Genomic DNA, 13,184 nt, shown 5'->3' on the forward strand with positions numbered 1-13,184 from the left:
TGGGAAAGTTAAGTACTTCTTTCGAAGACGATCCACAGACAGTGCAGCCTTTCTCTTTCTCCCTACCGGGACCAAATGCATGGAGGAAAACTCCATTCTTGAAACCTCGTTACCTGTCGCAGATAACCTAGGGCACAAGGTCGCGGACTGCGAGTCGATCTCCTGCGGAGCAACCAGCATTGGAACTCTCAGCTTCAAGTTCCCCATGGTGTGGATCACTAGTTCTAAAACCCTAGGTATTCCAGACAATATGGAGGGCATGAACTCGACAGATTTCGACATTACATGGTCGCCCTTCTCACCAGCTACCACCACGGCACCTTGTCCAACAGACCCCGACCCAACTTCCAGATCGACGTTGCTCAACCTCAAAGACTTGTCCTTCACGAAAAAACCAGTCTCTAGCCCCGATGTCAACGATAACCCGGCCATGGCTCCTGCCGACGGCCCAGCTTGAATGTCCTCCTTCTCCGGATTAAGAGCTTGTCACAACCAGTGGCATCATGAACAAAACGCCGACAGTCCCGACAAAAACCCTTAACCTTCTCGAAGATAAAAGTTAACTCCGGTTTCACCACCGGTGAGAACTCAAACACCTTCCAAACCCGGATCCGGCGCTGAACGTCAAAAACCACCTTGATGCGCTGTTCTTCTTCTTTCCTCTTTAAAGCATTTTGATCCACTCGAACCATCATCCCCAAAGAGGCACCCACCATGGCCAGCGCCGTCTTGTTCCTCAGAGAAAAAGGAAGCCCCTTCACAGCCACCCAGGCCTCCAAAAGATTTAGAGGCACCTCCTCCACAGGACTGAGGCCATCATATTCTCCCACCACGAGCATAGTATTCCGATAAAACCAGGGACCTCCATGCAAGATCCGGTTGCGCACACGTTCATTCTCAAATTGGAACACAAATCTCTCCCCTGCATCCTGAATGGTCAATCCTGATCTGATGTTCCAGATCGTGGAAATAGTACCCTTGAAGCCGGGCAACCTTGCTTTTGGAGCCAACAAACGGCCCACCATGCACCAGTTCCCATCCTGAAGCGCTGCAGCCCCCAACACCACAAGGCTCGAGTCCAACTGTAGCCCTACTTCCTCAGTCTCAAAACGGATGTCAGCCATCGAAGAAGATAAGATCGAAAGGAGAGAAGTGAGTTTTGGAATTTTTATCAGTGAAGAAGCCTACACCGAGAAACCCTAGCAGAGACGGCTAGGTCAAATTATAGAGAGATTCTTTCATATTCTAGTTTGATGTACGTGAATACCAAACAAATCATATTTGACACTAATTAAGCTCGTGAATTCTCCATAATATTCAAGTCTCAGGTTGTCAAGAGCAAAAAGACAAAAATAAAATAAAAAATAACGTTACTACGTAAGTACGCTTTAACATTCAGTGAATCAGTGAACATCAAAAGATACGTGTATTGATTTTAATATTCACAATATACATCTAGTTGGTATAGGTTGAAAATAAACCCCCTCTTGTGACTATTTCTTACAAGAAAAATGGGAAAAAGGAAAAGAAAAAATCAAAATCACTATCATGAATTTGGACAAACCCCAATGATCATCACCCGCGGTTCAACTCACACTAATAGCGACGGTTACTATTCCTCCTCCGCCATTGACAATGGTCCCCTGCAGCGATCCTCATCTGCACCTTCTCAAACTCCGAAGCCCCACATGGTATGACGATCCGACCCGGATGGTTGAACCCGTAAACCTTCTCGGCCTCCTTCAACAGCTCCCCAAACAGCGGGTGATTGAAGTATATGACAGGCACCAAGTACCTCTGCGTGTCGTCGTCCGACTCCCCCACATACACCGCCATGTGCCCCTTCGGAACAACCACCGGTTTCCCTTCCTCCGGAGCCTGCCCGACCCGCATGTAACCCGAGTTAGGAAAACACAGCTGCTTGGCTCCACGTCGAAGAGACCTTGCCAAGGTGAAGAATTTGGAAATGGGGTTGTACGTTCTGGCAGCAGGGGATTCCAGCCTCTTGTACCGGACCGGCTCTCTTCTGGGTCGGACTATCCATTTGAAGATCTTCACCAGCTTGTGTACTCTCAGCCTGAAACCTCTGCTTTTTTTCATTCTGTGGGTGTTCATGATCCAAAAAGAAGGCAACACTGTACCTGGTTTTGCGTCCAGACGAAAATATTACCCAACTCTGGACTGAAGTACTCTCTTTGAGATATGTGTTTGGAGTGTGTTGGGTTTTTGAGGTGGTTTATAGTAGTGAGGTTTTATAGTGGCGTTGGTGGAGGTGGTGGGATTCTTGGAATAAGATGAGAATATGGTTCCTTTGGGAAATCAGAGAATTGTTATGTGTGTATATGATGAATTAGTGGTCGGCACTCGGTACAGAATTTTGGAGTGTATGGGGAAGAAAATGAAGCTATATAGCAGAATGGGCAAGAGGTGGGGGAGAGAGAGAGAGAGAGGTAATTATGTATTAAATTGGTTTTAATCGGTACTTTGATAAACGTACGGATGTATCTGATGGACTCTTTGCTTGTACTAACTAATATGCTTATCTTATACAGACTGATCAAGGCCGTACAACCAAACATCATTGGTTTGTTGGAATGAAGAAGACGCAACTCTGCCTACTCATTCTAGCTCTCTTATCTCTATCTTTTCATTTGTTTTAAGGCATTTTACAAATCGTTTTTGCAAAAATTTGACCAAGAATTTCTCATCTCCGGCGAATGAGCAACACAACGTGATGCATGTTTTTTATTTAACAATCAAATGATCCTTATGAGAATCAGATGCATGTTTTTTATTTAACAATCAAATGATCCTTATGAGAATCAAATAATTAAACAACTTTTACTTTTTTTTTCTTTTTTTTAAATGGTGTTTCTAAATGTACCGAGCAAAATTCTTAGTACACCAAGCAAATTTATTTATTTGAAAATATATCTAATTAAACAACCTGATTTCCCAAACTAACCTTATCTTGTACCCAGTATAAAAAAAAACGGCGATGAAAATTTGCCGGCATTTTTAATTCCTTATACCAATCATCCAACCCTCGCTCTTCTGTGATTTCGATTATCCCGTTTTTTTTTTTTTTTTTGAAAAGTATGGATTAACTAATTCACGTCTTGTCCTTCAATCACTACTCTTGGGCCTCACCTTTGCTGTCCGCTTTGAGAATAGTTTTCATGGAATCTTTTCTGCAATTCTAATTTCTGGGTTATTTCAAGATGGGGTTTTTGAGAAAGCTATATTAAATGAGACCAGAGGCAATGGGGTTCTTTCAAGATTGGGTTTTTTACCACACTTGCCACTTGTGTTACTGGGTCTCACATCTACCTTTCCTGGAGGAATGAAAACTAGGATTGTGGGGATCGGAGAACTGGCAGTGGAATGTCAGCTCTCATACAAACTCTTTTTCTAGTCGTTGATCCTGATGCTAGCCAAATTCTGATAGATAGCATCAATATCTCTTCTATTGAATTGCATGATCTGCAGTATAATCTAATCATTATCCCTCATAAACGAATCATGTTCGAAGGAACTGTAAGAAGCAATCTAGTTTCTCTTGTTGATTGAAGCTCTCTAATAGTAATGGTTGACATAGCTGTCTGCCTTCTCCTAGACCCACTTCATCGCTGTGTTCTATTGCAGGGTACAGAATGAGGATAGTTTAGGAAATTAGGTGATTTAATTAAATATATTTAAAATAAATAAATTTGCTGGGTATGTTTAGAACTTTGTTGGGTACATTTAGAAACATCCCAAAAAACCACTGCAAGTAGCCTAGTGGTTCTTGTCTAGTTGGGTGTGCTCCTCAACCTAGGTTCGAATCCCAAAGCTGTCAAAGTGGTCAGGCACTGTGCTGCAATGCACAGTTGGAGCATTTCACATGCGCCGAAGGGGTTTATCTTGGGCCTAGGAAGCCTTTGGGTTCCCCTTGACAAAGTCAAAAAAAAAACATCTCAAGAAAAAATAGGAAACTGGTGCAACTGCCCTCAAGCCTTGATTAATGAAACTGCAGAATCCAAGAAAGGGACGTAGAGCCTGAACTCCTGATTAAACAACTTTTACTTTCTAATTTGATCGAGTTCTAGAAGAATACATTCTGAAAATCTACAAAATCAATAATGCTGATGATGAGAGCAAGTTGCTAGATGAGAATGTGAGTGAAGAACATTAAAAATAGAATTAGTACTATGACTAACGTACATCATATTTACGGCCAATATTAAGCAACAGTACTCTAATTAGACATATTCCATGTAGTTACGATATCTCGGGTAAGGAGTAATTTTAATAATATTTTGAAATGTCTAAATCCCAAGTTGAAGAGTCGCTTGATCGATCAATCTTCTAAAAAGGCTCGAGGGGTCACTCCCCCACTTTAACGGACGCCTTTTATAGATTGATAATGCAAACTCGCAATCGGATGGGCTCTATTATTAATATAGTTGGTACTTAAATATAGTAGCATACATAATTATTGTAAGATATTCATACATAATTATTGTAAGATATTTCTTGAAGCTTAGCTTTGGAGTCTCTGTCTCGGACGCTGACCTCATATTTTGTCTTAAGATTTGTTCAAGATTCCTACTCGCACTTCCATAATTCCATTTCACTGGTAGAGCCAAAATAATATTTTGTTTTTGGACAAAACAATTTCTTTTCTTGTTGGACTTTTCTAAACTCAAGACTTTATTCCACGTGAGATATTCTTACGAAATGGTACACGCACGTCCTTAATTAATTAACAGAGGAAACCTAAAACCAAGTTCTGATCACCTCTTGTTCTTTTTCTTTTGGATCGATTTGTTTTTCTTCTCTTTTGGTCTTTGAAGACGAAAACTCGAAAAGCATTTTAGAGCTTGAACAATAAGATCCGCCACAAATATTTGTGGTCCTTCAGAAAGAATTTTTTAATGAAAAATGTTTTCCTTGTTTGGATTTATAGGCTGCATTTACGTTTTGCCTTTCTAGTTCCCAAAATCTTAAAAAATTGAGAAAGATGAGGAAAATTTTATTTTATTTTATTTTTTATCAAATAGAACTTCATTAATAATGAATTGAGTACAATGAGTTATGGAACAATAATCTGCATAGGCTCACCAACAACCACTATTGCACGAAAACTTACCAAACTGGACTTCACACTGGAAATCTATACTGACACACTGATAGAGCCAAGAAGGCCCCGACTCCAAGCAAAGTAGAGGTTGACTAACTTTCAAAGCCTCTTTTGCTAACCGGTGAGCAACTTTATTACCGTCACGTTTCATAAAATGGCTACTACAAATAGAAAAAGACTAAATTAAAAACTTGACTTCATCAATTATATGACCTTCGAAACTTAAATCATCCAAACTATCATGAGGAAAAGTTAAGCAATTGAATATGTGTAATAAATTCACTTATCAAAGACAATTCTGAAACTATTTGAATCATATATAGAAATCCCATTTCAACTTGAAAATCAGCATAGTGCTTCAAGTTCGCTTATCAAAGACAATTCTGAAACTATTTGAATCATATATAGAAATCCCATTTCAACTTGAAAATCAGCTTAGTACTTCAAGTTCGCTCTTGTTCAGCTAACGATCGTTTTTGGCTTGTTAGTGTTCATTTCATAAAAGCTAGTAACAAATTGATCGAGTAAAAATTGAAAAACAAAAGCACGCTAAAAGTGATAATCAGAGTTTGAAACATTTGAGAAGGTTGTGTATGTTTACTAAAAGAACGAAGTTCAAATCTCGGCTTATAAACGTAATTTTTCTTTTTGTTTTGAAAGTTAATTGAATTGTTGAGTCAAAATCAGCCAAACTTAAGTTCAAGCTCAGATGTAAAAATAGTTCACTTCTATTATTGATGTGATTTGTAATCTGGTCCATGCATGCAATATAATATGCAGTGTAAATATGTTATAAATTAGTGGGAAAGGCATCTAGATGCAAACCTTGTGCTTATGTGAACGAACAAAATGGCAATGTTAGATCAAAAGACAGAGAATCTGAAAGTTATGAACTGGACTGTCCTAATTGTTAGCTATTAGCAAGAAGTGTTTTGTTCCTTGTAAGTTGTGACCCTTCTAGTTTTTAAATTTCCATGTTTATTAGTTGTTAACCGTATTTATTAATATTTACATAAAGAAATTATGAAATCCAACTGTACGATTAGTACAAAATGAAAACGAGAGATTATTCAGTGCACCGCCGTGCACTTGCACCAACATAAATGAATGGTTAGATTACATTAAATACACTTTTTGTTTATTAAAAATAAAGTTGATAATAAATATCAAGGGTTGAGATTATTTTATAAGGGTTGGGTCATTTACACCGTCGGTGCATAGAATAATTTCCAAATGAGAACTAGAAATATTATTAATCGGAAGATACCAATATTAAACTAGTCAATTAATTTGCTTACATTATACCGTACTTTATACTCCACTCCAGCTATGAATTACTTACTGTACAGTCTGTACGTATGGAGTACGAAAATGTTGACGGCAACATGCATGCTTCATTTTTTGTTTGAGATATATTGTATATAAGTCGTTAAGAAAGGGAAAGTTCCCAGCAAGATCATTTTGTTTTCTTATAACTTTTTCCTACATGATCTAACTTTTATTATAATTTTTGTGAATCAAAATATAGACATTTTTTTATATTAGCTCATCTTTTTTGACTCCTAAAATGATCTCAAGAGTAAATTAACTAGTTAGCTAAAGCATGGGGGAATAGGGTAATCAATATTATTAATTGTCAAATTTTAGTTCATCATATGCCACATTTTTTTCCAATGGTACATATGTATGCGAGTATAATACGCGTACATATTTTCATGAAAGTTATAGGCCACAACTAGCTAGTTAGTAATAAGTGTGTTTGAGCCCAAAAGTAATTTTGGCAAGATTCTTTAGTGGATTTAGCACAGCGGGCCGATACCTGCGGCCCAAAAATAAGCCTACTTAGGTTTGGGTTACAGCTCCGCCTATTCCGTAATCCATAAGGAAAACGAAACCTTATTGGAGTCAAGTAGCAGAGGTTGAATAGGAAACTTCAATCAATAATCCTTCTATACCAAGGAACAGTCGGAACCCTAATTATAAATACTAGGTTTCAAGGACGAAAAGAGGGTCTCAAATCAATCAATCCCAGCGATTACAAAGCCTCTCCGGAGCAAACCTTCAACCTCGTTGAAACCCGGTGACCGCGCGCCAGTCCTAGTCTCTCCAAGAGCCGACTGTCAGCATCACCAGATCAACCCGGCGACTGTACTTCCAGTCCTAGTCTCCCCGCGAGCCGACTGCCAGTATTATTGCCACCGATACGACCAGCGAAGCAAGGGTAACGCCCTCGCAACCCAGCGAAGCTAAAGTTATGCTTTAGCAAAACCCGTGCTTTCTCCAAACTTCCCAGTGATTGCTCTTCTCAACCTACAACGTTGAGTATCGATTCGGTGATGCGAAGAGATCACAACCAAAGTCCTTATCCGTAAGGCAAGAAGTCCTTTCCAGGAAGGCTAGAGAAGAACCTTGTGGCGAGGTTGGTGCTCTCCTCGTCCACAAACGCTTGAAGAAGAAGTCAGGTCAAGGGACTCCCCCGACGACTGCACCCCACGGTGCTGGCACGCCTGCGCACACGCTCAAAAGAGACAGTTTGCACGCCAACTGGTTTTGCAGCCAAACAAAGTGTGTTTTTATTTCCTGACTTTCATGTTAGGTTGTGAATTGTCATTTTTGACTCTCCCATACTTATATCATGTAACTGTATCTCACGAGAATAAAATTTCACGTTAATCTCTTAAAAAAAGAGTATGAGACGCATATATATACAATATAAAATACTTATACATCTCTTATGCATGTAGAAATTTGACCATTAAATACCACTATTTTGGCTCTTCACGAATTGATAGGACAAAGTATCTAAAAGATGATGGTTGGGGATGTTTTAATTATGCCCCCACTTTAAGAAATCCCAAACCATTGCAAAAATAAATAAACACACACATATATATAAACACACTATTCTCACTAGACCCTTGGGGAAAAGCTAGAATTGCAGAAGAACCAAATGAGAACGAAAACAACAAATTAAACAAAGTTATAAACACATGAATTAATCAAATATTGAGTTTCACGATAAGATTCTCGTTCCTACATAAGACTGTATGAGCTAAGTACGTTGGTCAGTTTAGCATTTATGTTCTTCGGCGCTACATGACTTAGATTAACAAACATGATCATCTGTGTTACCATATTACACCAGCAAACACTAAGCATCTTCATCGATCTTGTAACTCATCGAATCCGGGGCTTTTCCACATATATATGTAGATATGGGACATTAGCCAGTAACTGATGTATTGAATGCTATTTTAATTAATATGTTGGAGAACCTACTGCCAAATTTAATCAAAATTTTGAAGTTCAATATTGTGTACTCAGTTAAGACATTTAAAGTATTAAGAATGCCAGTGCAATGTTATAGCTGAACAGTATGTGCGTTATGCCAGAAACTACTTTGGATTTTGGGTTTGAGGTTGAACCTATCAATTTGGAGAAAGACAAGTTAATTTGATATGTATACTTCTTTTTTGGGGACAATGATCGATCTACAAGATTATGTAAAGAAGGATCTCTATAAATTACAGATATGCATGCATTAGGACTTAAAATCCAATGTAAAAAACAAGAGTGGGGTTTTCAGTTCCTATAATTCATTACATTTCTTTATTTTCAACATGTTTAGATTAACCGTAGCTTTTTAAGCCCCACTTCTCTCTTATAGTTCATGAAAAGTTAAAACGGTCACGGGAGAGGAGGATTATATATACACACACATACAGTGAGGTTCTGAAGAGGACGTCCGCAACCCAAAAAAAGTGCATACGTCCCTCTTCCGGCGTCGAGAAGGCGGCGATGGTTGCGCTGCGGTCGCCGGACGAACTCCCTCTGGACACACTATGTCAATAATGCCTTCAGACGACAGAATTGTTGTTTTCTGTTGTCTGAATTTTTTAAACTTCTTCAGACAACATATAAATTAATTATGTTGTCTGAATAGCATGAGAATCCATACTATTTTGGTTTTTTCATCTTTTTTGTAAGTTAGAAAATTAAGGCAACAGATAACTGTCGTCTTAAAAGACTGAGGATTTCTCATTAAAATGTCGAAAATTGGGACGACATTTATATGTTGTCTGAGTAAATGGAGAAAAAGTATACCCAAACTGTGTACGTTGCCCGCTCAATTTTTGTTGCCAAACTTAAACTTCTCACCTTTTTTTTTTTCCTTTTGTTTTCTGAAAGGAAATAAAGATGCTCATCGAAAACGAAACCTCTCTCTCCTCTCAGACGCTCAACACTCACAGCTTGCCGTCTCTCTCTCGCGAAATTTCCCTCTTCATCCTTACTCACATGGCCAAAAACACCAGTTGATGTCGAACCAACAGCCTATCCTCCAGCATTTGCAGTGGGTAAATTTCTCTATCATGTCTCCCTCATCTGCATACCAAATTGCTATTCCAATTCTCTTTTTGGGCTTTTGATTTTCATAACTTTCTGCTGGTTTTTGAGCAGGTCAGGTCTAAGTTTTCAAATACTCTCGAACATCCCCACACCTCCTTTCTCTATTTCTGTCTAGCCGACTCATCACCGTCACAATCCCAATAGCAGATCTACCTTTTCCGAATCGTGAACGTTTTCTCAGATCCCACGTGATTTGAGTACTCCAACCCCGCCCATAGCTCCCTCCGTCACCGCTGAGTTTTGGATAGAGAACCTGATCTTGCTGGTCAACAAAATCCAGAGAGCTTGCACAGCTCTCGGTGACCACGGCGAAACCCGCGCATTACAGACTCTTTGGGACTTGCTTCCCTCCATCGCTGTCGTCGGTGGCCAGGTGAGCTCCCGGTTCATTCCTCCACCTTCTCTTTTCTCTCTGATTGATCCAGCTATTTGGACTTTGCTTTGGTCAGATGTATAACCTAGTTCATAGTAGATGTTGTGTGAATGCTTTACTTGATTGAAGTCTATTGCATAATTTGCTTAGCGATGAAGATAGAGAGTATGATTATTATGTTAAGCAGAAGCATTGAAATAGCTTTCAAGCTATCAGCAATCCTAACATAGTCCGTTTTACAGAGTGTACTATGAGCTGCGTCCTCTACCTTTGGTATGTTAGTGGTGGGAAAAGGATAAATATTGGTGTCCAATTTACTTTATAGCTTGGGTTCTGATGGTTATTTCTATGCTGCAAGACATGCTTTAGTAAGATTTGGAGGCATGCCTTGCTACTCATCACTTGTTTGATAGGTCAATTATTTACTTGTAGTAATAGAAAGCAGGGAACGATTTCCTGTTGGAAGACTGAATAGGTTCTTCTTTAGACTAATATATGGTTTTTGATATAATTAAACTTGGCCTGCAATTTCTTGTATACTCAGATCGCTTGTTTTCAAAAATAGATCCATTTTGAGTGAAAGAAAAGAAGCATTTCCAAAGCAAAAATGTAGTGATCAATGTTAGATATAATCTTGCATGCTTGATTATTGTGCTTAATCACAGATTCGTTGAATTCTAGACCAGTTTTTAGACGCTAGACTAGTTTTAGTTATTGTGTTGTGTAGCGGAAGCAAATTGCCTTTTATGCATTTTGGTGGAAGTGGAATTTTGCTCATGTTAGCTTAAGCATGTGTATTAATTTGAAAGGTGTATTTGAGAAGAAAATTCATGAAAAAATGAATTTATTGTGATATTAATGGATATTGTTTACTTATGTTTCAGTTTTGTGGGGTCGAATTTGGGGAAGTCTTTTGTCTTGGAGAGCATTGTCGAGAAGGACTTCTTACCCCATGGTTCTGATAAGATTCATAGTCATCTGTGAGGGCTTGGTTTGGTCGATAGAGTGGCCATATTAATTTGTTTAGTCATGTAGATATCAAATGCTAGACTTTGGCTATTCTTGCCACTCATTTTTGGGATGTTTTCATTTATGTTGATGTTTTTCTTGGATGTTTGGGAAATGACACATGGGGAAATAATTGCAGGAATTGTTAGTTGGCATCCTCTAGTACTGTTCCAGCCTCATAAGATTGATGAACGCATCAAAGAATATGAGGAGTTTCTCCACCTTCCAAGGAAAAGGTTCACAGATTTCTGTAATTGCTTATTCTTTTTCTGATTTTGCTCTTCTGGATTTACTTTGCTATGTTTCAATTCTATTTAAAAATTTTTGGTATCCATATCAGTAAGCCCTCACATATCTTCTGGGATTAGAGTTGTTCATTAGCTGCATCCTCAAAAATCAACTAAGCATGTAATGGATACATTTTGTGATAGATTTTAAAGTAAACTTGACCTCAGATAAGGTTGCTAAAACACATAATTAGAGTCTTTCAAATTACCAAAAATTTATGAATAATTCAAGAGTCTTTCAAATTACCAAATATTTATATGAGTAATTCAAGTACGATGAATGCAATTTAACTATGCATCTCTGTTTGCAGGTTCATTATGTTGCAAAATGGAAGGGTATCACTTTCATGACAAGTAGACAAGGACTTGGTGTTGGTGGAGGAACGGTAAGGATAGATTGGTGCTACTCTTCACTTGTAAATTTAGTACTATAGGTCATTCTGACAGTAATTTCAATTGTTGTCACTCTCCTCTTAAACAACAATTTAGGAACCAACCAATTTTATAATTTAGTTCCCATAATAACTATCTAGACCATAAACTCAATTACTATGTAGCAAAACAGTTTTGATTAGATAATCCATCACCCATGAAGTTGCTACCTCTAACTCCCAGTCCCATAGGCTTACCATCAACAAGTATTCCGCTTTTGAAACCGCTGGGAAGCTTCCATGGGTAATACCCTTTCTTGTAAACTTAATATATAAACAAAATTGATCACATAGTGCAATCAAGTAGTTGTTAGTTTCTAGATTGCTTCATGACCTTCTCTATTGTATTAGCATCCATTTTAATAAATTGATAAGCTTTTGGAATTGATAATCTTTTAGTTGGGATTTGGGACTTGTGAGTGATTATGTTTCATTTAATCTCTTATAAAATTGTAGTCTAAGCAGTCATGGATAGGTGCTAACTTTTTTTAGACTTCTGCAGAAACTGCCCTGCAGCACAGCTCTCTTTGGTATTTATTTTACCCTACTTACTGATCTTCAAATATACTGAAATTTTGACCTGTTTCTGTTTTGTTAGTCAACAAAGGATCTGGAAAGTTTCATCTTATTCTGAAGCAAAGTGAATTTTCGGTGATTCTTCCAAATTTGGTCTGCATTTGGGAAAGTTCCAGCATTTTTAATGTATCCTCTGATTTTCTGTTGAGATTTGAACTCCTATTTGAATCATTTAACTTCTGGTTTTATGTATATTGAATTATGCATTTCAAATAGTTGTTTCAAAACTAATTTCATGTCAATTGGACTTACAATGAATTTTTGGTGAATTTTCTAAGTTGACCATGCTGCTGAGATTTTTTTTTTATATGACTCATGCAGTTCAGTCAGATTGTGTTCATCTTTTTTCTTGCTGTTCTAAATCCGAATTCCATGAAAATTCAGTATGTTCTACCTTAACATGTTTACTATGAGTCTGCAAAAGTTCAAGTTCATGGCTATACAAATGGACTCTAATAAATTCCCAAAGCTAAGTTGTTCATGCCTTAACATTCCAGTTCACTTATGTCTCCCTTTTGATGTGTGATGCAGATTGCTTTGACTCTTTCGTGTCGATTTTACTGGGAGAAGAGAACTTGCAGATCGCCATGTCAATTCCATATATATATATATGGTAGATTGCTTTGGAGTAATATTACTCTATAATTATTTGTTTTGGGTTAGAAGTAGTCTAGTTTGGCTTGGTGTTCTCCTAAATTATGTTCTGAATTGGCTTCAAGCCTTTTGACTTTGATGATATAACAAGCCTTTTGTATTGTTCCAAAATGAATGATGTCCATATAGTAGAAAAGAATACTTTGATTTTAGGGTTTTCAATAATATTCTATTCATCCCACAAAGGGGTATATATATAAGGACAAGAGGAGTAGTCTAACCCTAATAGGAAATAATCATTCCTATAATTACATGATAACCTAAATAAATAAGAATCATAATTACATAAGATTTACAGCTATTCTACACTCCCCCTCAAGTTGGTG

At 37.8% G+C, this 13,184-nt stretch overlaps 2 protein-coding genes across 9 annotated transcripts; one reads left to right on the plus strand and one right to left on the minus strand.

The window, feature by feature from the left end:
- Positions 1-1,403: 1,403 nt before the first annotated feature.
- On the minus strand, positions 1,404-2,493 carry LOC112180920 (auxin-responsive protein SAUR36). Its single transcript, XM_024319500.2, has one exon. It carries the CDS (start codon positions 2,113-2,115, stop codon positions 1,597-1,599), a length of 519 nt encoding a protein of 172 aa, XP_024175268.1. The 5' UTR covers positions 2,116-2,493; the 3' UTR covers positions 1,404-1,596.
- Positions 2,494-9,295: 6,802 nt separating this feature from the next.
- Positions 9,296-13,029, plus strand: LOC112180775. 8 transcript variants are annotated; one of them, XM_040512252.1, is made up of 8 exons: positions 9,297-9,477; positions 9,581-9,902; positions 11,050-11,160; positions 11,509-11,583; positions 12,131-12,158; positions 12,227-12,330; positions 12,526-12,587; positions 12,736-13,029. In XM_040512252.1, exons 3-8 carry the CDS (start codon positions 11,098-11,100, stop codon positions 12,743-12,745), a joined length of 342 nt encoding a protein of 113 aa, XP_040368186.1. In that variant the 5' UTR covers positions 9,297-9,477; positions 9,581-9,902; positions 11,050-11,097; the 3' UTR covers positions 12,746-13,029. The 8 variants fall into 8 exon arrangements, 1 of the variants encoding a protein (XP_040368186.1); XR_005804254.1 differs by lacking the exon at positions 12,131-12,158 and having other exon boundaries at positions 9,296-9,477; positions 11,050-11,146; positions 12,227-12,587; positions 12,736-13,016; XR_005804253.1 differs by lacking the exons at positions 12,131-12,158; positions 12,227-12,330; positions 12,526-12,587 and adding an exon at positions 10,787-10,882 and having other exon boundaries at positions 9,298-9,477; positions 11,050-11,146; positions 12,736-13,012.
- Positions 13,030-13,184: the final 155 nt, after the last annotated feature.

This window comes from Rosa chinensis, chromosome 7, assembly GCF_002994745.2.
Source record: "Rosa chinensis cultivar Old Blush chromosome 7, RchiOBHm-V2, whole genome shotgun sequence".
NCBI lineage: Eukaryota > Viridiplantae > Streptophyta > Magnoliopsida > Rosales > Rosaceae > Rosa > Rosa chinensis.

Bases quoted from the DNA above. Each gene is read 5' to 3' on its own strand.
- LOC112180920 (XM_024319500.2), bottom strand. From the start codon at position 2,115: ATGAACACCCACAGAATGAAAAAAAGCAGAGGTTTCAGGCTGAGAGTA.
- LOC112180775 (XM_040512252.1), top strand. From the start codon at position 11,098: ATGAACGCATCAAAGAATATGAGGAGTTTCTCCACCTTCCAAGGAAAA. The intron at 11,584-12,130 runs GTAAGGATAGAT...AGACTTCTGCAG, and splicing joins TTGGTGTTGGTGGAGGAACG to AAACTGCCCTGCAGCACAGC. The intron at 12,159-12,226 runs GTATTTATTTTA...CTGTTTTGTTAG, and splicing joins CTGCAGCACAGCTCTCTTTG to TCAACAAAGGATCTGGAAAG.